This window comes from Chlamydotis macqueenii, chromosome 2 (assembly GCF_036417535.1).
Source record: "Chlamydotis macqueenii isolate bChlMac1 chromosome 2, bChlMac1.mat, whole genome shotgun sequence".
Lineage (NCBI taxonomy): Eukaryota > Metazoa > Chordata > Aves > Otidiformes > Otididae > Chlamydotis > Chlamydotis macqueenii.
In genome coordinates, this window is record NC_141557.1 from 10,651,095 (window position 1) to 10,672,608 (window position 21,514).

Below are 21,514 nucleotides of genomic sequence, written 5' to 3' on the forward strand. Positions count from 1 at the left end.
ATATAAGGCTGCCTGCCCAGTTCCTCACCTTTCTGTTTAAATACACTTCAAACTGCACTAAAAACGCCCATAATATTTTCTAATGGTCAGAAAAGACTTGAAGGTTCTGCCACCACAGCCTTTCCTGCTCTGTTTACTGGTGCAATCCCAAACTATGCAAATTAGCCGAGCCAACTGCATGTGCACAGGGTATGAAACTGCCGAAAACCGGAACAAAGCAGCCAGTTTGCATTCAGCTGGGAAAGAGTTGGAATATACGGCCTCTCCCGCGGCCCTTAAAGCTCGATAACTTCACCCCAACCCTTGCAGGCTCTGCCAGCGCGGGAGCAGCAGCCAGGGCCCGCCGGGCATCCTCGCCCGCAGGCAGAGCAAAGTCCACGCGGATCTTGAACGGGATCCTGTTTAACAGGAAGCCCGTAATTTTTCTTCCAGGGTACAGAGCTGCGTTCCAAAAAAACAAATAAAAAGAGGGCCACAAAAGGAGCAGTGATCCAGAGGCGGGAGCCAGGAATGTGTGAATCACTGGGGCCAGATCTGTGGCTGCTGGATGGGGCAAAGGCTTCTGACTAGAGGTGGACTGAACCGTGCGTTTATTTTGCCACTTTGGCTGTTTGCCTCCCCCCCAACACCACTGTGAAACACAAAGGACTCGACGACTGCAGGATGAAAGCCCTCAGTAACAGAGGATGTTATAAAGAAGGAAATCTTTGAAGTATTTCCTTCCTTGGCTCTGCCTCGGTTGCAATTCAGTGTAATTCTTCCTTTGCAAACTTGAGAGATTAGATGTTGCTGGGAAAAAGCTGATTGCTAAAACTTCTCCCCCAAATCCGCGACCTTGCCATGACCTCTATACAGTGCCACATCTGCGCAGCGGGAGAGGGAGGCCTTGGCGAGGAGGCCAGCTGTGCTTCATCCCAGGCTTTCGCTCCAAGGCAGGGCTTAGCACCACCGGGCTGATCCTCGTGCTGGGTAAACCATCCTCGTTACACGGGATACAGCGGAAATCTGGCTGCTTGGGGCCATTGAGGACAGGCCCCGTTGTCCTCAGCCAGAGTGCAACGAAGCACTAGTCCTCCTCAGATAAACACACTGCTATTAATCTTCCAGTAAGTCTGCTTGAAGACAGGAGGGCAGATACAGGAAACTCAAGGAACAGCTTCATTTAGTAATGAGTGGACCAGCCCGTGTTTCGGCTCAGCGCCAAAACTCCTTTCTTCCAGCCATGTCGCTGCAGCAGACAGCCGCCTTCAGCCCTGCTGCTGGGCGCAGGAACCTCGAGCAGCACTGCAGCTTCCCCACTATGTCCCCAGGCAAAGACCAGACCCCATCAGCTCTCCTCTTCTTCACCTTCCTGCCCCTGTCCCTGCTGCAGAGGGGTCCTTTCGAACAACACTCCTGCCTGCCTCGCCAGGGACAGGATTTGTCCCTGCCAGGCTCTGGTCTCCTCACCTGCCATACATGAGCAGCTACTCTCTCGCATTTAAAAATGAAGAATTCTTAACTCATCTACAGAGATAAGTAATTGGTGAGAGACTTGAGTGTCCAGTGGTGTTTCTGTCACGAGGGTACCCTCTGGAAGGGGCCCAGGCTTTGCAGACCCTGTGCCATGTCTGCTATTTACACACACACATTGCAGGTAACATGGGGCACTAGATGTTTAAGTACCTGAATTACCCCTCAGTTCTCAGGTCACAAAACTGTTTTCGAAACAAAGCAGATTGGTAGGTGTCCAAAGAAGAGTTTCCCAAACTGATTTTGGAAAACAAAAACCCAGCGGGATCCAGTTAACGCACACTTTGCTGCTACTACAAATTATAACCTTGTTCCTACCTCCCATCAAGCTGCTAATTGTGGTGCTGCTTTCTGAGATCTGGTATAACTCCACAAGATGGTAAGAAATTAAGCTTTTCTCTGCCTCTATCATTGCCTAACTTACACTTATAATTCCTGAGGCATTTAGTGAAATAAATCATCTAAAGATGATTGCATCTTCCTCAGCCACTTCTGCCACTTGCCCAGAACACTGCTGCCAGACTCGCATGCCCTAGCAGCGTGCTTATGCAGGCAGGCCTTCAGTGCTCTTCACACGCTTGCAAACCAAGCTGAGTGCTCCCACTGCCCAGCAAGTACTGCCATGCCTCTGAATCTGAGCCATATCCAGCAGACATCCGCAATCAGATATTGTCAGTGGGACAGGACAGGAAAAAGTATCTTGCTTTCTGGCAGCTGTGACGAACACTGTTAACACCTGTGTGGGGCAAGTCCCTTTTCTTTTGCCAATGGAATCTGGTTTAGTTGAATAGTAGCACCTCTACTTGAGCAACCACATATTTTACATTGCACTTGTATTCAGTCTTTTTCTTTTTTTAATGCTCTATTCAGAGGGCAGCATCTTTTACCAACTAAAATTTAGCAAGCTGGAGTGAGTTAATAGCCAGTCTCATCTGGTTAACCAACACATTATGAGGGTAAAGGAAACCACCAGGTCTTTAAAACCACGCAAAAATGGATCAGTTAACAAACATGAGATGCTTTCCACATGACACTGAAGTAAATCCCCTTCCTCTTCCTTTGCAAATCTGTACAAGGACTCTATGTTTGTGTTGAATGTAAAGAAGGTTATAAGAGAAAAGCTGTATCAGGAAGAAAGCTCAGAGAGAAAACAAACCACAATCAATTTCCTCATCATCTTCAGGACGCTTTTCAGAACCACACAGCACTAACTCAGCAAAGTCAAACCAGTGGTCGCTTACCAATCTTCATGCACAGCAATTGTGAGACTGCCAAAGTTTAACTGCAAATAATTTTGTCAAACATTCATTTTCTCAATATCACAGTATGACATTTCTTCTATTAAAGAGAAACAGGAGTATTTATTAAATCTAGTGTAAATGGCAAACTTCCTAATGCTATGCAGGTGAAGAGGTACTTTTTCTGCTTTGCAAAATAATAGTTGCAGTTCTGCTGCTCTGTTAACCCTTTCTTCACAAACTCTTTAGACCCATCCTGAGCAAGTTGTCTTTTGTATGAAAAAATCCAAAGAAAAAGAACAAAAATGTTCTGTTGCAGAGAATAAAAGACTCCAGACATACTCAGAATAGAGGTAGCCTTGCTATTACAGTGCTTACTCCAGTCTTAATCACAGATTGTAATACAGATTTTTTAAAGTGCTTTTCTGTCTTTTATTAAATAAATAAAGGTTTAAAGTACTAAACAACCCTAACACTGATATTTACCTAGGGACTTGAACCATGACTATCCATACCTCTGCAAGCATTGAGTTATTTCACAGACAAAGACAGCCTGGTTATGTACCTTCTTGGTTGGAAGATTCTCAATTCCCTCTCTCTCCTCCTGATTAATTGTGAGATTCCTGGCCTAGGAGATTCTTGCAGCAAGAGGATGCGGGTGGCCAGGTTGCACGCCAGCTGCAGCACGGCTTGGGGTTGGTTATTTTCCGTCTGTTGTTAAGTTTCACCCGCATCAGGGTTATCTCCAGTCTAAGCTACATCACCTCCGCTTAGGTAGCATGACTTTGGCCTCAAAATGTTTACTGTTGTGTTGAGTTTTTCTATGGGCAATTAATTTGCCAGGCATTTCTTTCTCCACAGAATCCAAATGGATAAAGAAAAGATACTTCTCTATCCAGACAGTCTACCCTGCTCCTTTTTGCTAGCCTTGCTGTCTCCAATGGGCCTCTGACATGCGAAACAATACATTGAAGCTACTGAAAATGATTTTAAAAAAATCTGATTACAGAAAATGTTAGATAAAGGAAATGAGATTCTTTGAATTAGATGTAGTTAGCTCGTACTCATTCTGTTGTTTTTAATAATGGTTACAGTAAGAAAGCTCAAAACCTGCTCATTCCAAAATTCCTTTCAGCTTTTTACTTTTTCTCCAGTTCTTCTGATTCTTCTTAGAATAATCATTTTAAGTAAGAAAAGTAAAGGTGATAGCATAAGTACTATATAGGATTTAATTGTCCTTTATTCACTTTTCTCCTCTGAGAAATCACTAAGTGATCCATTATTAATACCAACAATACCAAAAGTGGATGCCTGACTACTCTGAGTAACTTTGTCTGAGCCAGAAATTGTCCTCCTTTTCCTCAAACCACATATTAGGTTTCTAGTAAAGCTCAGACTTACATAAAATTTGATAAAGACATCTTTCCTTCCCATACCTCAGACATTTCAACTTATGCATATTCAGTAATTTTATTTATAAAGGGATTGTGAATAACTTAACTAAGATGTTCTCCACAAGTTCCCAGAGGAAAAAAAATATTTGAGAAAAAAGTAATATTCATAGTGTTTCATTCACTAAAAAGAGTTTAAGAATTTTGAGTACATTAAACAAAGATTACAACTGGGGCACTGAGAAGCACAAGAACTGAGGCAAACTGCTTCACAAATTTGCTTTAAAAAAAGATCAAGTCTACAAGAAGTGCAGTTAGTAATTTCTTCTATCTATAGTAATCTGAGACACTTGGAGGAAAACAGTCCTAACATGTTACGAAGACAAAAAGCTCAAAAAACACACTGGTAAAGACACAGAAGATATAAGGCATTACAAACGAGATAAATTCCTGCAGGGGAATGGGAAGGTAGAGATTACTTTAAGCAACAGCTGAAAGATAACTTCTTTAAACTAGTTCCCCTTATGGCACAACAGCACATCATGATCTAGAGCACTCACCACTTAAATCCACACTGACCGTATCATATCTACACCAGTCACTGTTAGGTAGGGAAATGCATCCCAGTACATCACACAAGATGATCTTACCACACCAACTTACTGCTGTCTGCCATGGCATACCATAGCTTGGCCATCAGTCTGACCACTCTCAGATGACAGGACAGCAAAAGAGTTGTGAGGAAGGCTTTGGAGAAAGAATTTTGTAGACTCTCAGAGAGCTCCTTTTCAGCATGCGCGGTCACAAAGGGGAAGTATGAAGGCATCCCAGATAGATTCAACAGGCCAGCGCTGCATTTTTCAGTGCCAGAGAGAGCCTGCTGTAAGAATCAAGACTAAGGTGACAGATGGGATGAGATTTCACTGTGCAGATGCAGCAAAAGGTCTGCATTTGAAAAGATTTGCTCCCAAAATAGTCTGTGAGGTCTGGACACAGATCGGATGTACAAAACTAATGAAATGTCCAGGCCATGTACGATACTCAAGTCACAGCCTGAGTGATGGGCAGGATGGCAATATTGTCTACAACTACCCAGAAAGGAGGAGATGAACATGCTCGGTGTTAAGGGAGTAAGTACTTTTACTCAGACGGGCTATGACCTAGCTGACAGACACAGAGACACCTCTGGAATCCAGTTTGGAAAGATGGAAAGAAGTCTGGAATTAAGTAGGCAAACCTCTGATTCATCCATGCAGCACCAAGAAACTGGAGAAGACACTGTGTATGAAAAAGTAGAGATCAAAAGAGCCTTCTCTTAACTGGAAAGTTGGGGGATGAATGAAGAGGATTTCCATGAAGACACAAGAGGCTCTGAGAAGAAACTGAATCAGAAACAGTAAACAGACCTAAAATACACAAGAAGTGCACAGTCACCAAGCTGGTAACATGTCAAAGACTGAACCTCTAGAAATTTAGAATTACTCTTAGAACTCTTGGATATTTGTCAAAATAGTGAACATATGAAAAATCTTGGTAACGGTGTTTCCTTAAATTGGCAAAGAACCTGAAAACAACTGTGAGGCACAAACTCAGAGGCTAATGAAAGTCCTCAGTGCTGATATTTTAAAGTTTTAGTCATCTGATCATAGCATGCCCACAAGGAAATGAAGTTTCACATTAATACTATGTAGTAGGATTGTGAGTTAAGCTCATCTTCCAAAAGTTTATCACCACCAGGGCCAGTGGAAATACACAGAGGGATAAAAATTCATTAATAAGACTGTCTTTACTGAGTTCAATGCTTAGTGTTTATTAGCATTCAACTTTAAAAAATGCCATGCCCACAATTGCTAGAAAATATTACAGACACAAAAGGTAGAACAGTTACAGCAAATCATTCATAAAGTCACCAATAAAATGGCAGGTGGCTGTAATGTTAATGATATTTCAAAGTAGTTGTCATTTAAGTAAAGAAAATTGATATGACACATTGAATGAACATTTCCCATGAACTGAGTGTCGGCTTGAAATCTAGCTAGCAGAGAACACTAAATTCACTAAATCTCTTAAGAAATGTTGTGGTTTGTAATTTCTTTTATCTGCAAAAAGAAGAAGAAAAAAAAAAGGAAAAAGAATTGTTTTTCTCTGACCTCAACAGACTACTGAAAGGCAACAGCAAAAATAATATCCTAGAGTGCTGCCAACTGAAAGTAATGAAAACATGAATTTTAGTCTCATTTTTCTAGGATTTGGACAATCTAGAAGAAAGGTTTGAAAGAGTTAGCTTAGGACAGAGAAGCAGGCTAGGTGGCTCTGTGAGCCTGGATGAGTTCCTCAGGTTGACTTGCTCAGCCTACATCCCTTCAGGCGAAGCGAGACATATGCTCAGACTCTCTGGACAGTCCCATATTCAGAAAAATGGTATGATTCTCACTAACATCTTCATTTCCTCTCCTATTCAATTTATTTAGGGCATTCAGTAGATGATATGAATTGCTCTTCCGCAAACATATAATTGCAAACTTTAAAGTTCTTCTTTAGTTCCAAGTAAATGTCCCTAAAGAAGAAAAACATTGATCAATGGTGAATCATATGTTTGCCCCTAATTTAAGTAACTTCTTAACTGTGAGGTACCTGAAAGGAAAATGTTTCATGCATGACCTTTAGTTGCAAAAGTTCTGTTATGCTTTAAAAGCTTTTAACTTTATAATAATATATAATATTTGCAATGCCAAACTAGAATCAGACATTTTTTTGGCCAGGGACCATCATTCAGTCTGACTCCTGAATGGAAATGAGCATTCAGCACAGACAAACCTCTATATCATAGCATGTAAAAAAGTTCTCTGCACAGAACTCTAGGTCCCTGAGAAGACAGAAATAAAAAAAGCAAAACCATTTTTCATAACCATATCAATAGCATACAAAAATGGTTCAACTTGCTTTCAAAGTCTGAAAGTTATTCCTAATAATTCCTTTTAACAGCTTCCAAATTTCCCCTGAACATCTCAAAATTAGAAGCTAAATGGGAACTACTTGTCAGAGATATCCTTATGTTTATTTTCATTTGGCCTTTCTTGGTTGCAACAGAATCACAGAATCATAGAATGGTTTGGGATGGAAGGGACCTTAAAGATCATCTTGTTCCAACCCCCCTGTCCTGGGCAGGGACACCTTCCACTAGACCAGGTTGCTCAAAGCCCCATCCAACCTTGCCTTGAACACTTCCAGGGATGGAGCACCCACAGCTTTTCTGGGCAACCTGTTCTAGTGCCTCTCCACCCTCACAGTAAAGTATTTCTTCCTTACATCTAATAGATTGTCAGGCAGTACACATTGAACTGTATCAACACACCAAAGATCACACTGGAATATATCCTCATACATCTGTTTCAAGGGGGTATATTTGCTAGCTGTACACCTACATATCAGGAGGAATAATTCAAATTACACTCAATACAATGTCAGTAGAACATGTGAAACAATCCTATTTTAACTTCTTCAGGAAGCTGGTGAATTTTACATACCAGGTTCTGCTTTTGCAGAACAAAGCCTGGACAATATCCAAGAGCAATGGATTTAGACCTTAATATTCAGGAAAATCTGCCCTAGGATGTATTTCTATTTAAAAGGTGGTTTTAATTTATAATCTGTGATTCCATGGGTGTATGGAATCTTTTCCTCTTTGTTAAAGAAATCACACTATAACGTCTCAGCAATCCATATTCAGACACCAACAGCTTCAGAATTGTCTGACCCTACTCAGAAATGGAACAGATGCATCACTAGAGGGCTTTCGTCACTGTATATTTATGCATTCACTGTACACACAGACACTGTATACAATATTTATATAAGCAGAAGGAGTTTGAAGAGTGCTCACCGTAAGTGAGAATATATAGTGGTTTTCCATTAGTATCCATAGTGGTTAGGCAAGGAGCTTTTGGTGAGATGGTCCCCCATCGCTGCAAAGCTGCTTCCAGAGAAGGCGGCCAATTTGTAACCACACCTAATTGTTCCCCACGCATAGCCAACATCTGAGCTCCTTCTGGCTTTGGCTGGTTTGGATCTGGCTGTTGAACTTATGATTATGAAAAGATATACAGTTACCATGTAAATTCTATACCTTGTGTACACCTGTGTAACCAAGAGAATAAGTTACCTTTGCAAAATATCCTGAAAGTAGTAACATGTTAGAAGGCATTGAGAAGGAACAGAGAAATATAACAGAATAATTACAATTTAACAGAGATGAAGCAACTGAAATGTTTCAGGAATGCACGTGCTTATCCTTACACCAGCTGTACAAGCAGGGAAAGAAACTGCTGAGGCAGCATGCATGTATTCATCTTCAAAATAATCAACCTTCCTTTATTCCTAAAGAGACGTGGAGAATACTTTTTTCTGACAAAGATGCAGTAACGAGACGAACTGCAGAACTATTGAATAAATGTACTTTAGCAGGTCATCAGCAACAGATTTATTTAAGTCATGTTCTGCTGCAGTGCTTTCTTATAAACTACTGTGAAGACTATTTAAATCTCCACATCCTGGCAAATCTTAATTCTCAAAGCACTAGCCTCCTTAAAAAAAAAAAAGCAAACAACAAACCATCATTTATTGACTTTATCCTTGTTTCAATCTTACAATTAGTTCATTTTATTGATGCTTCTTAGTTACACAAAGGATGTGTAAAACATATAACATGCTCCCTCACTGGCAGTTTTTCTCATATTGGTGTTCAAAAGCAATGGCTGTAACCCACAGCTGAATGTTCTCAAAGCAAAGCTTCCCTTCACTCTCTTCCATCATTTCTTTGCAAGCAGAACCAGGAGCTGAGCAAACAAGAGAGACTTTTGAAGCTATGGCACTATGTCCACGCTCACTCCAAGCAGATTCCACTGAATACTAATGCTTTTTGGTACTTGCCAGTATAGGGAGGGCTTAGCTAGTTTTCTAGAAAGTCAATGCGCAAGACAAACATATTAAAGAGTTTTAATAAGAGATCCCCAAACCTTTTGAGAAACAGTCATTTTACCTTCTAACAATTCCTCAAAGTCATCTACAAAGAACTCTCGTAACGGTGGTCGTTTGGGCCGTTTTAGTGTATTGACCAGCTGCTGAATCTTTGCTGACACTCTGCTGCTCACTGGTACTCCTGCAGGACAGGGATCAATGGAGACATCAGTTGACTGCTACGCTGAACTCCACCAGATGTTAAGCAGGCTAAGAAAAAGTCTAGGACTGCAAGGCCACCACAATTACAGTTTCATGTCATACTGTGACTCAAGTGTTCAACATTAAGACATCAAGATAATTTCAGCAAAAAGGCATAGTGACGTCTAGTTTAAATCAAAACAATACAACAATGTCTGAGTGAGCTTGTAAAATAAGAGGATAAACAGCTCACAGACTGAGGGAGGAAAACCCTCCCTACAGTAAATGTCAGTAACCTCGGAGAACTCTTCTAGGTGGCATTGGCAGTGGTCAGTGAGGAGAGAGGCATTGGCTCTCCCCATGACCAGTGGTCATACCAACATTGACTAGAGCACAGCTCAGCATGGAGTATGGGTCACAGGCTCTGCCCCACCATTTATTCTGGATTACTCTTTACACTGTACTGGACATTCATCCAGTATCCATCTTAAACATGGTTCACATCTTTGTATGTACGACCCTGTATTCTCTGAACATCCCTTCAGCCAATCCCACCAGCCAGCAATCTCCAAAGGGAACGTGCTTGCCCATACAGCACTTTGAAAACCATGATTCTGAACAGGACCGTGGGGCAAGGGGCACTTCTATAATACAATCCCATCAGTTACCTCCCCCTTCCTTTCCCCTAGTCGAGTGCAAAGCCTCTGCAACATTCATGTCACCTGTTCCTGAACTAATAACTTTCTGCCACTGCATTGCAGGAATTTCAACTTCCTACCCTTCCACAAGGTTGGCTCCAAAACTTTTACCAAGTATTTTTCAGAGCCGAAGCTGCCAAGTTTAGATGTGATACCCTTGGTCAACAATTCCACACCTTACTGAAATACTGTTTAATAAGTTTTAGAAAAGAGGAACAATAAATAAGAAAGGGTTTACAAATAACTGTTTTTTTAAAAAAAAAATATCAGAAAATAAAACTTCAAACACGTCACTTTTCAAGACGTAGTCATCCTAGCATGTCACTTTCTTTGCCATTTAAAAAACAGACTAGCTGTAACCAGGCAGCATGATAAAAGCGGATCTAAAGAGATTCACTGCCTTCTGTTTCCAAACAACTTCTACAGGGAATCAGCTCTGCTGATTAAGAAATGTTTCTCTATGTCGGTTTCATTTATACCAGTTTATTTTAGGACTGTAAAGATGCTGCAATTTTGTACATGTTTTTAAGTGAAAACTGCTCAGAAGAAGCAAAGAGCAGATGCGTACAGTAACTACTGAAAAGGTTAACGATACTCAAAAAACCCCGGTTTTGCTTTGTGACATACCATCACCAGTCTCCATAAGTTCAGCGTTTCCATACTTTGGTGCCACCCGTGCTGTTGATCCTTGTGGTCTTTCTACTTGTATTGAGTGTTCTGAGGTGTAAGTGGTAACATCTGGAGGGGCAGAATGATTTTCTGTGAAAAATAAGTTAAAAGGTTTAACTGTGTACCTCTAGTGTTGAAGCGCAGAAAAGCAAAGGGGACAAGAAAAGATATAATTTGATCTTTTTTTCCTCCAACATCTGAACAGGTGTTAATGCACAAAATGAACGTATACAACTATAATGTACAGCACAATTTTAATAAATAGAGTTTACACTGATTAAAACAGGGGCTGTATATCTGCAATCACATAAGCAATAGGCTAAAAAAATTATACAATTAGGTTGTAGGTTCTCCACTAACATCAAATTTTATGCAAAGTTAAAACTTGTGAAGAGCCTCAAAAAGAAAAGACCCAGACAAATACACATCTGAAAGATTACTGCATCAGTTTTTCTAAATAAAAAGAATATAGCATGCTGTCAATCACTTGCAAGTGCCAATGCATATCTCTTTTATAACCCCTGCATTTGAATATGCCAATTTTAGATAAGAAAGGAATTTGTTTGCGTATTAGGAAAAAAAAATCATCATAGCAGGGTCAAATCCAGGGGAAAGAAATAAAACGTAAAGACATGAACTTTGCATTCTGCATGGACACTTGCTTGGCCACTATTTTTAGACAGAGCTATTTCAATTCTTCCGCATAACAAAGACTTGCCTTCCAGAAGGCAAACACAATTTGGTCTGACTCACGCCAGCACTACCAAACAATTCCACAGAGCTAATCTTTCTCTTTCATACCCTGATAACTCAGCATGCTACCACAGTTTGTTTTCCCATGTTAAGTCCGAGTCTGTATAACCTACGTATTTGTACTATTTTTATGGTTACTTTTCCAGTTTTTTATCAGTATTAGAGTAGACAGAGATAAAATACCATGAGGAAATAACTTCTCCTCTCTCATTTGACATAAATGATCCCCAGCAGCCTCTGAGATACAAAAGAAGGCAGGTCTTCATTCTGCTGCCACTGAAGTGAAGAGGAATTAACTCCATTTTACAATATGGTAAGAGTCTTCAAAAACACAAAAATTCTGCAAAACCTTCAGCTTGTTCCAATACTAATTTCAAGATTATGGTGCTGTAACTCCACTATAACACCAACTTCTACAGTAAATTTCATCCCAAATGTAATCATAAAGTATTTTAATGAGTCTTGAACATTAGGTCATCGTAATTCTTGTGCATTCAATCCCAAATTTATGCACCATCAACACAGACAACTAATTTTTACGCCTACACATATAATAATAGGATACTATATTAGATGGTGATTTTGCATACTTCTCATTTGAAGGTAGCATTTGACGATCAATCATCATGAAAAATTAAGACATGATATTAATGTCAGCAGTTGCTATTTAATACTTATATTCATGAATATCATAAGGACTCAATCTTATCACTCGACCACAGTATCTGGTTGAGGAAAACATGAGATGGCTTTTATTGTGCAACTCAATAACGTCTGGCATCCTACACATGTCCAGTTGAGCCTTTGGAGTCTGATCACATCCATTGTTATAATTTTACTGAAACAAACACCTTATATTGTTCTGTCAGTGACTAACTGAAGTATAATAGCTTGCACAATGAAGCTTATGCTGGTTTGAATAATGTCTTCATTTTAGATGTCATATCATTATCCACTATTTTAGACTCAGCATAATTTTTGCCCTTTCTTGCTAAGTGACAAGAGCTTTTTATAGATAATGATTGCATTACGCAATAACAAAGTCAATTCAAAAATGCTTATGTTTATCTTGTTGTCTTTTACTTACAATGCAGTTTCGCTATGCAAATAGGAGAGGAGATCATGACTAAGAAAATAATTGTACTTAGTCAGCTATTAGTAACATGAGAAAGTGTTTTTAAAGTTAGCTATAATTGTTTATATCTTTCCCGTAAAGTATTTCCATCTTTCAGACTTTATAAGGCAAAATGAATTGGAGTTAAAGTATCTCCTTTCAGGTTTTAGTACTGAGATTATTTTATTTTTTTTTTAATGCGTGGGAGAGAAGATACATGATCCAAAGCACCACCGAGCAGAGATGCTCTCCGTGCAGATCCATACACTTGAAACCAAATATCTCTTTGTAACACATGGTGCCGAGCAGGGTGAAATAACATCAGCAAGAAGCTTCCTGCGCTTTTGTAAAAGATTTTATTTTCAACAAGCAGCACTGGCACTTGACATTATCTAAAAGAAAGTCTCTTCCCAAGGTGGCGGCCACTGGCTGGCCAAAGTGTCGAGTTATAACTGCCTGGCTGCCCATCTGCTATTTACATTCCCATTAAGAGGAACTCTTATCTAGCAGAAGAGGAACATTAAGGTTCATCTTGTCGCGTTCCTTTATAGTATCTGCTTAACAGATATCTTGTCATGGCAATATCTACAGCTGCAGGTTTCATCCATTAGTTTTACAAATCCTCAGTTGGTTCCCTTTTCAGAGCCAGGCTTGGAGAAATGGAAGTCATACAGACAAAAATTTGGTCTGAATAACTTCTAAAGAAAAAGATAATTGTTACGTTATGTGAAATGTAGCCTTTTTTGGACAGAACAGTCAGTTCAGGCTTAGACTATGGACACAATCTGTATAGAGCTGCTTAGTCTTATGTCAGGTAACTTGAAGCCCTGTTTGAGGTTTAGTTAAGAATAATGATCCTGACACATATGTTGACTAAAAAGTTGAAACTGTGACAGCTGCATGACTTCAAAGCATTTCCTCCATCAAACATACATATTTGCATCACCTCCTCTTCCCATCTCTTCCAATATTCTTGCATTAGAAGATCACAGACAGAACAGCTGTTCCCAGTTAAGGCTCTCTTCATTTCTGCCACTGGAGAGATACAATTTGCCTCATTTCATGAAAATCAGAAAGAACCAACAGTGTAGAGCACACTTATGTAGGGATAGTGTGTGCATTGACAGAGCCCCATGTTTGAGGAGAAGGAAAGAGGTGGAGGAATACTTTCCAGTGGAAGTCGAGAAGCACACATAAGCACCAGGTATTTGAAAAAACTCTGGGAACTCAAACAACGTCCCTGCAACACTATACTTGAAGAAAATGTAGCTGTTTCTCCCAAACAAGCTACCTCTTCTGTTTGTCAGGAAAGGGAAATCCAGATTCAGAGCTGCGGCTTTTTCCATCGGCTGTGTTTCTCCCATTGATGTCCAGGTGACAGTATTTTAAACGAGTCTCCTGTATCATAAGTTAATATTCCTCCTCAGAATACACAAGATTTTTAAAGTTGTCAGAGAACTATCAGGCATGCCTTATGGCACATGTTTTTATATTTACTTTATTAGAAATCTACGTAGCCTCTAATTTGGATAGAGCCCTTTGATTTTCAAACAGAAACATATTTGAACCATATAAAAGAAACACTAAATGCACCTGCAGGATCAAAATTCTGTAGTGAGATGTTTAACTCTTTATATAAATTTACAATTACAGGTAAATGCTGTTTGATTTTCATTACATGAACTTTCTGGATGTTAGGATGTTCTTTCTCTCCTTGATTTTTATATATGTATAGATAAAAAAAATATAATACAGATGTCCTAGTTCTGGCTAGAGGAACAAATGAAGGCTTGAAGACCTTAGAAATATATACAGTACTGACCCAAAGATGGGTCAGAACATTAGATATTGTTTACAGATTTCACTGGTTTGACCGCTAAGTTCAGGAATTACTCAACACAATTGTGACAGCTCTACCAAACTAGAGGTTCTCCCTGTAGCTTAGTACAAACACCCGAGTGCCTTAAAGCTGAGGATAAATATTTAAATGATATCTATCCTAAACTAGAACTTTGGCCATAATAGAGCAGCAGCAGCCAAATTAAATGTACGGTGTAACATTAAAAGCATATAATAGCTTATGCAAATTATCTAACTGATTCACAAAGCTGAACTCTGATTATATTATTGCCAAAGCTTTTATGAAATCCCTTCTCATGACTGCATTACAGTACTTAAACTGGAAAAATCTCCCTGTGATTCTGTGCACTCCTCCAGAGCGCATCAGAGTGGATATCAGAATGGAGGGCTTTTTTAGGTTATCATTAAAGGTCTTCCTTATTGCCCCTTAAATTTGTATTTATCAAAACTGGCATCTTAAAAGTATGACTGTATGTTCTCACATATTTAAAGATGGTTTATCTCTTGCAGGCTGATCTGTCTCTGGAGAACAACTCCCTGGATGAAACAAACATCAAGCCATGGGAATGTATGCTCTTTGTGATGAAGAACAAATTGTCTCCTGTAGCCGAGGAGCTTCAGAGAACAGGATTATTCTTCTCTCTTACCTTCTCTCCTGTCAAGGAGGATTATTCATCTACAATCACTGGCACACTGCCTCTGAAGGAGCAAGGCTATCTACAGGAATACTTCGCATCTATTACTTCCTAGAATACACTTAAACGCAACATCCACCTTCTCAGATTGAAAAGAAAGAAAAGACCCATTTAATTTCAAATTCTTACAGAAAGCAGCTCATCCATGAAGAAATATATCTTATAGCTATCATCTGTGCAGCTTCTCTTACATTTCCAGTGATCTTCGCAACTAAGACTGATGGTAACCTTAAGATCACAGTCTCAATCTGTCAGCCAGTATCACTCATATTTTGTATCCAAATGAGCTTTACATGACTACATCTCAACTACTGTCCAACTAGAGATGTAATTTAAGGTATCTTATTGTTAGACTGAATAAAAATATGTATATACTGAGGTAAGCTAAACGGCTTCCTTCAAAGAAGAGATCTTTCCAGTCAAAAACAACAAGGCAAAATAAAACAAGTAAAAGAAGTAGTATTTTTCCTCTTCTGCAAAATACTGCCTTCTTAATTTAGCTCTATAAATGCTGTATTATTTACCGCAAACTCAGTGATTATAAAAGAAGACTCACTGTGCCAGATTTAAAATTACTGAACTGTCACATTATAAAGAAGCTATATTTAAAGACACATTAAGACTTGATGTGTGAGTAATGCAACCTTTTAGAGTTTGGATAAATTTAATTCTCTATGCTATAATCTCCTCTAGCATTTTAAGATGAAGTCACAGAAAATAACCAAATGCAATGACTAATGTGTTCAGAAGTGTATGTGTTTCTAAAACAAGGTTCTAAGCTATTCATTTAGCATGAATTCAAGAATACAATAGAAATTATTCCCCTGACTGAGACTCAGCAATTCCATGCCATGGTGAAAGGATTACTTATCTGCAAATACAGGTGTTACATCAAGCTATACTCAGAGTGAAAAAGCCAGGGATAGAGACTACTACTGTTCCAGCATATAAAATCTGGACCATTTAAGATGCTTTCTGTATCTCATTACACATACTTGAAAAGGAATGATCAGCTGAGGGACAGTCACACTAAACTGTGTTTCATATGTGTGGCAGAACAGCAGCAAGGTTGCTTTACCTGTTCCAATATAGATTTCAACAGATTTTCAGCGAGACAATGCAAAATACGCAGCCCCAGCAAGAATGCACCAAAACCAGGTGCCTCACATGATAAACAGCAGTTACTGGAGAATGAAGGGAAAGCAAGTCTGGCTTTCCACGTGCCTAATTGAATAGATGCCTCATTTTAATGAAGACTAATGTCAATGGCACAATATTCAGAAATAATTAATGTCTGTGAAGCTTAGCCCTAATGGAAAGAAAGCTTCGACTTCCTAGGATCTTTCCAAAGGATATAAACAAGCTACTAATATCAACAGATCTCTTCTCTGAAGGTATACAACAGACTTTCCCAAGGACTATAACAGCTGGATATCCCAGCCCAAATATTCTAGATTCAATTAAGGGCAGAAAAAATATGCTTAAGGGGACTTACTGTTAACAGAATTATCAAAAATCACTCAAACTATGTAATTAAAGTGATGCAGCAGCAGGGGAAACTTGTGTGCAAGCAATCCCTAATGCTGCATGCACTGATTTTCCTTACTGATGGATTCTACGGAAATCTTCTTAGTGCTAAGTAATGGAAGTCATGCAACTGCACATTTCAAGATCTTTGAGAGTGAACAGCTAGACCCTGTTTGCCACAATGTAAGTTTACCCCCAAATCTAAATTACTACTTTTAAATTTTCTCACAAAGTAAGAACATAGGACTACCTCTCCACATAATATATGTAAGTAGAAAAAAAAAAACACAGGAAAGACTTTTATAAGACTTCATATAACAGCATCAGCTGAATGTGAGAGACAAAATTAATGTTAAACTTGACATACTCCAAATGTCTGTATACTGACCTATATGTGTTTGAGCCATAACATCAGCTAGTCTGTGTGCAGCACCACTGCCTCCACTTTGTGTCGAGGAGGAGGAAGTGGTTGACGTTGTAGAGCCATGGATCGCTTGACTGATCCAATGTTCCATGTTTATACTCCCCTGACTTGAGGTCGGAGTTCCCTGGGAGTCGCCCTGTACGGAGCCTTCATCTTCTGAACCAGAAGAAGTATCTAACAATTAAAAACAGCCTGTTAACTTGCAGTCCTTTTGGATTTTCTTAACAGAAATTGTTCATATTGTTCATACTGTTCAATTGTTCATATTACAGATCTAAAGATAACTTCCATAAAGAGAAATTCATGAAAGTAGACAAATATAGTAAGAAAAGTCTGTAATACTGAAAGCCTTGGAACTAAGTCAACTGCTAACTGTGCACTGAGAGAGCTTTCCTGCTCTAAGGCCCTGGCTTCTGTATTATTGTACAAAAATAAGGATAATAAAAAAGTCTTCCTTTGTAATATGACTTGAGAATCTTCTGAAGATCTCCACCTATGTGTTAACAGTACAGAATATCCACAATACTTTCCCAAGCTCACTCCAGTGTCTGTGAGAAACTTTTCCAGTTGTAGAAAGCCCACTCCACAGTGAGAAATGGAGTCCCAGCTAGATTCAGCGAGTATGAGAATGCATGGGGTATTTTCACAGTCTAGTAGGTAAAAGAGCAGATAAATTTGAAAAGGAATGGTATGACTACTTGTAAAGACAACATTCCATTACAGTGTTAGGAAATAAACTAGAAACTTGAAAGGAACCTTGAGTCACAGAAAATATGACAAGCTGTCCATCGTCAGGTCCTCATAAGACCAGAAGGACCAATGCAAGTTGAGGTACCATCAAGGGCAAAGTAACCATGCGAACTGCCCTACCTTACTTTCCAAACACTCAGTTCACTTTCTCCTCCTCAAGCATACCTCAATGTTATGCTCAGTGTGCTTCAAATGACATTTCCATTACTGCCAATGCAGGCAGATTATTAGTTCATAGTAACACAAAGAACCATTTTTAAAATTCTCATAAAATACACAGAGATGCTCACCTGGAGGGGTGTAGGCATCCATTGATGTTTGGACCACCAATGAACGTCGTTTTGAGGGCATGGGGACTGCCATTTTCCTTTCTTTATGTTTAGCAAGGGCTGCCTGAACTGCTTCTGTGTGGACATCTGGAAGGAAAGAGAGATTTCAAGCTAGCATTCAGACAGAAATGAGCTGCTTGTGCATTCAGTGCACCTGCGCGCAGGTTTGTTTGTATGCCAGGTAGGCTGACAATGCATCTTGAATGATGAAAGGCCAGGAATGCAAGAGATATCAGAGGGACTTGCATGAGTTCTCCTCACTGTAGAAAAAACAGCTATAGTGAAAAGTGCCGTACCAACAAACAAGCCCTTTGAGGTGTATGATGTTTCCAGAATAGTGGTGAAATATTTGAAGACAGGAACTCTGCTTCCCCAGAGTGACGTTCTGTTTCAACAAGAGCAGTTACTTCACCAGCCATTACTGTTTGCAGTGAAAGTATGGTGTATTAACATTGCCAGTTTATTAAACGCATGAGGTTTTCAATTTACACAATAGTCACAGAGACCAAGTGAACAGGAACATTTGCTTGAAAGGTAAGAGGAATGTGAAATGTCACAACAGAAATGGCAGCAGGTCCCCCATTCCCAAATCCTCCACTTGCCTCCTTCAATGGCTTTATTCACAGAAAAGTAAGTATTAAGTAGGGTTGGCCTGAGGTGAAATGAGAAGAAAATGCACAAGGCCTTGCCCTTCTTCTGGGCACAGGCCTTGTGCTTCGCAGCACTTCTCCATGGGGACATCCCCAGTGAAGAGCTTCTCCTCCTTTCACATGCATTTATAGCTGTCTGCTTCCCCAATCGAAAAAGGCCATTTATCATGTCTAAAAGACATTAGCAACATGTTTTGATTACTTTGCTTTGTGCAAATCTTCTAATTACTACCATAACCATACACTGAAGTAAGTCTGCCTTTAGTTTATTACCTTGCACTGTTTGTCTGCGTATTTCCATGGTTTTGGGACAAGACATACATGAGGAGACTGCATGCAAAACATACAGCAGCCAGCGAAAGTTGCTTACGGTTTAAGAAGTTGCCACACACTGACCATCTAGCACACAACTGGAAGCATATTAGGTGTTGCCTTTTAACCAGCTGCCATTAGTCAGCTGTAGAAAACACAGCAAGGTGTGTGCACTATTTAGCTGTTGCCATTTGTGAAGCAGGAACACAGTGAAGCAGGTTTAATCCAGAGTGATTGCACTTCTGCTGCTGCTGAATCTGTTAGAAGACCACCCTGGTAGGCTGGTTTGGCAGCGCATGGCCTGTTTCCTACTCCTGTGCTGATGTGGTGGCAGCTCTGAACAGGCAATGTTCCCCAAGAAAAGCAACAGGAAAGAGAAGAATATATAAATCTTTATTTAAAGAGCTGTTGGTTGGATCACATTAGTAAAAGTAACTTGTTTTAAGTAACAACTGGGAAGGATGACTACAAGCATTAGATGATACAGTCTGCTGAGAAGCTGCTATGTCTCATTTTTAATGATGGCATTCCGTATCTTCTACCAAGCTGTAAGCACTTCTCGGTGAAAAGACTGCAGGGAAGAATAAGTCTAAGAAAAAGAATGTTACCAGCTGCTTCTGTGAGTTGTTTTTTTGCTTTTGTTTTAAATCATGAAGAGGACGAGCACGTGAGTAAAAGCAAAGCAAGAAAAGCAAACAGCAAAGCTGGAAAAGCATACTCAAAAGATAAGAGAGTCGTCTGGCTGACAGACCAAAACGGAGGAAGATTGCAATGGTAACATCAAATCAAAAAACAATTTCTCTCCTGTCAAATCATTATTTTAAAGTAGAAGGTTAAGGTCTTTCTTATAATTAAAGCCTGATGAAAAGTTTCTGTGAAAAAGTACCAGTTTATGTGAAAAATATCAGAAAAAAATGTAAGTCTTTACCCAACAGCATGTCCCCAAGATAAATTCCTACCTGCTCACTACACACCAATGCCAATAACGTATACAGGACTGAACATGCTCACTAATCGTTTGTGTTTCTTATCCAACAAACAGGGAAAATTCTTGGGTTTCCTCCAAAGCATAGCAATTAGGTATCAAGCTCATAAAAAATGAGCTTTTCCTTTAAAAAAAAAAAAAACAAACCAAAACTCTACACCAATTTTTGGAAGGGAATAAATTGTGCTGATGAACACAGGAAGAATTACTTGTGTATTGTTGTATTTAGGATGGGTTTTTACTGTAAGTATTAGCAGGGAGAGGAGGTGTATCTCAAATCCTTCAGAAGTTTTATAGAGGATAGCTGAGAGAAAATCACTATTTAAATGTTTAGTGACAGTTGGACACTGAATCGTCACTTGTAACTTCTTTGATTTCTTTTTTTGCTGCTTTTTTGATACAAGAAGGTAAACTCATCAGCTGAAGTAAAAAAGACTCTTCAGGGTTTTGATTTTCAAATGAGTCCATGGGAGTCCAAGAATTTAATTGTTTTCTTAATAAAGCAGGTCTGATATGTTTATTTGTAATGGGTTACTGTGGAATAAACCAAACCATAGACTACTACTACTACTACAAAAAAAAAAAATTCCAAAACTCCACAGGAAAGCAAAAACAATGGAAAAGATAAGAAACTGAATAAACAAGAGGGAAGCTGAGTGGGGAGAAACAACACGCACACCTGCTCCCAGCCCAGCCTGCAAGATCAACTATCCTGAACACATTACTGAGAGTATGGAGGCTACCAAAAAACTTGGGCACATCTCTAGAAAAGGGTGAGGACAGACAGTCCAGAGATGGTCCAGGGACTATCAGCAAGAGATCACAGACTTCTAGGGGAGACAGAAATAGCCAAACTTGCATGAAAAATATTTTCACAATGTTCTCTCCCAGGAATAAAATTCTTGGCTAAATGAAGTGTCTCTAAGCATATAAAGAAAGGTTAATGATTAGGAAAAGAATTAATAACAGCCTATATACTTTGTACGGTTGCCTTTTTGAATTAAAGCCTATTGATGGGTTCTGAAGATGCTCTCCAACCTACTTTGAGTGTCTTGTATGGAGCTGGACTTGTTAAGCTAATGAACAACATTCTAGTCTTTCATAAATAGAGAGTAAGTGCTAAAGTATTGAGAAACTAGAGGTGAGGGAAAGCCAGACTGATACTTAAGAATTACACTTGAGAACAACTCATAGGTTACAACTTCTATCCTGTAACCACAATAAGACAGAAACAGTAAGTAGGTTTGTTCCCACCAAATATCAGCTTCAGGTACGCACTTCCCATATACATGGTTTACTTTTCATTGTTTCAGCTTTGCTTTTCCAAACTATGAGCCAGTTTTGCTGATGTGTCACAAAGAATGTTAACCAAAATACAACTAATAATCTCTTTTTGTAGTTTTAAGAAGCATGGATTTAAACCTAAACTGAAAGGTACATTCCTCACCAA

At 39.4% G+C, this 21,514-nt stretch overlaps 1 protein-coding gene across 5 annotated transcripts in view; it reads right to left on the reverse strand.

The window, feature by feature from the left end:
- Positions 1–21,514, reverse strand: part of DIP2C (DIP2 acetate--CoA ligase C (putative)) — a 327,977-nt gene that overhangs the window by 100,102 nt on the left and 206,361 nt on the right. For 4 of the 5 annotated variants that reach the window (XM_086741904.1, XM_086741903.1, XM_086741902.1 and 1 more), the window contains 5 exons: positions 18,079–18,204; positions 17,003–17,212; positions 10,624–10,755; positions 9,180–9,299; positions 8,025–8,222 (listed from right to left, as the gene is read on the reverse strand). In XM_086741904.1, coding sequence (XP_086598030.1) covers positions 8,025–8,222; positions 9,180–9,299; positions 10,624–10,755; positions 17,003–17,212; positions 18,079–18,204 — 786 coding nt within the window. The remainder of the gene's footprint in view (positions 1–8,024; positions 8,223–9,179; positions 9,300–10,623; positions 10,756–17,002; positions 17,213–18,078; positions 18,205–21,514) is intronic. The other variant, XM_086741901.1, reaches the window with a different exon arrangement.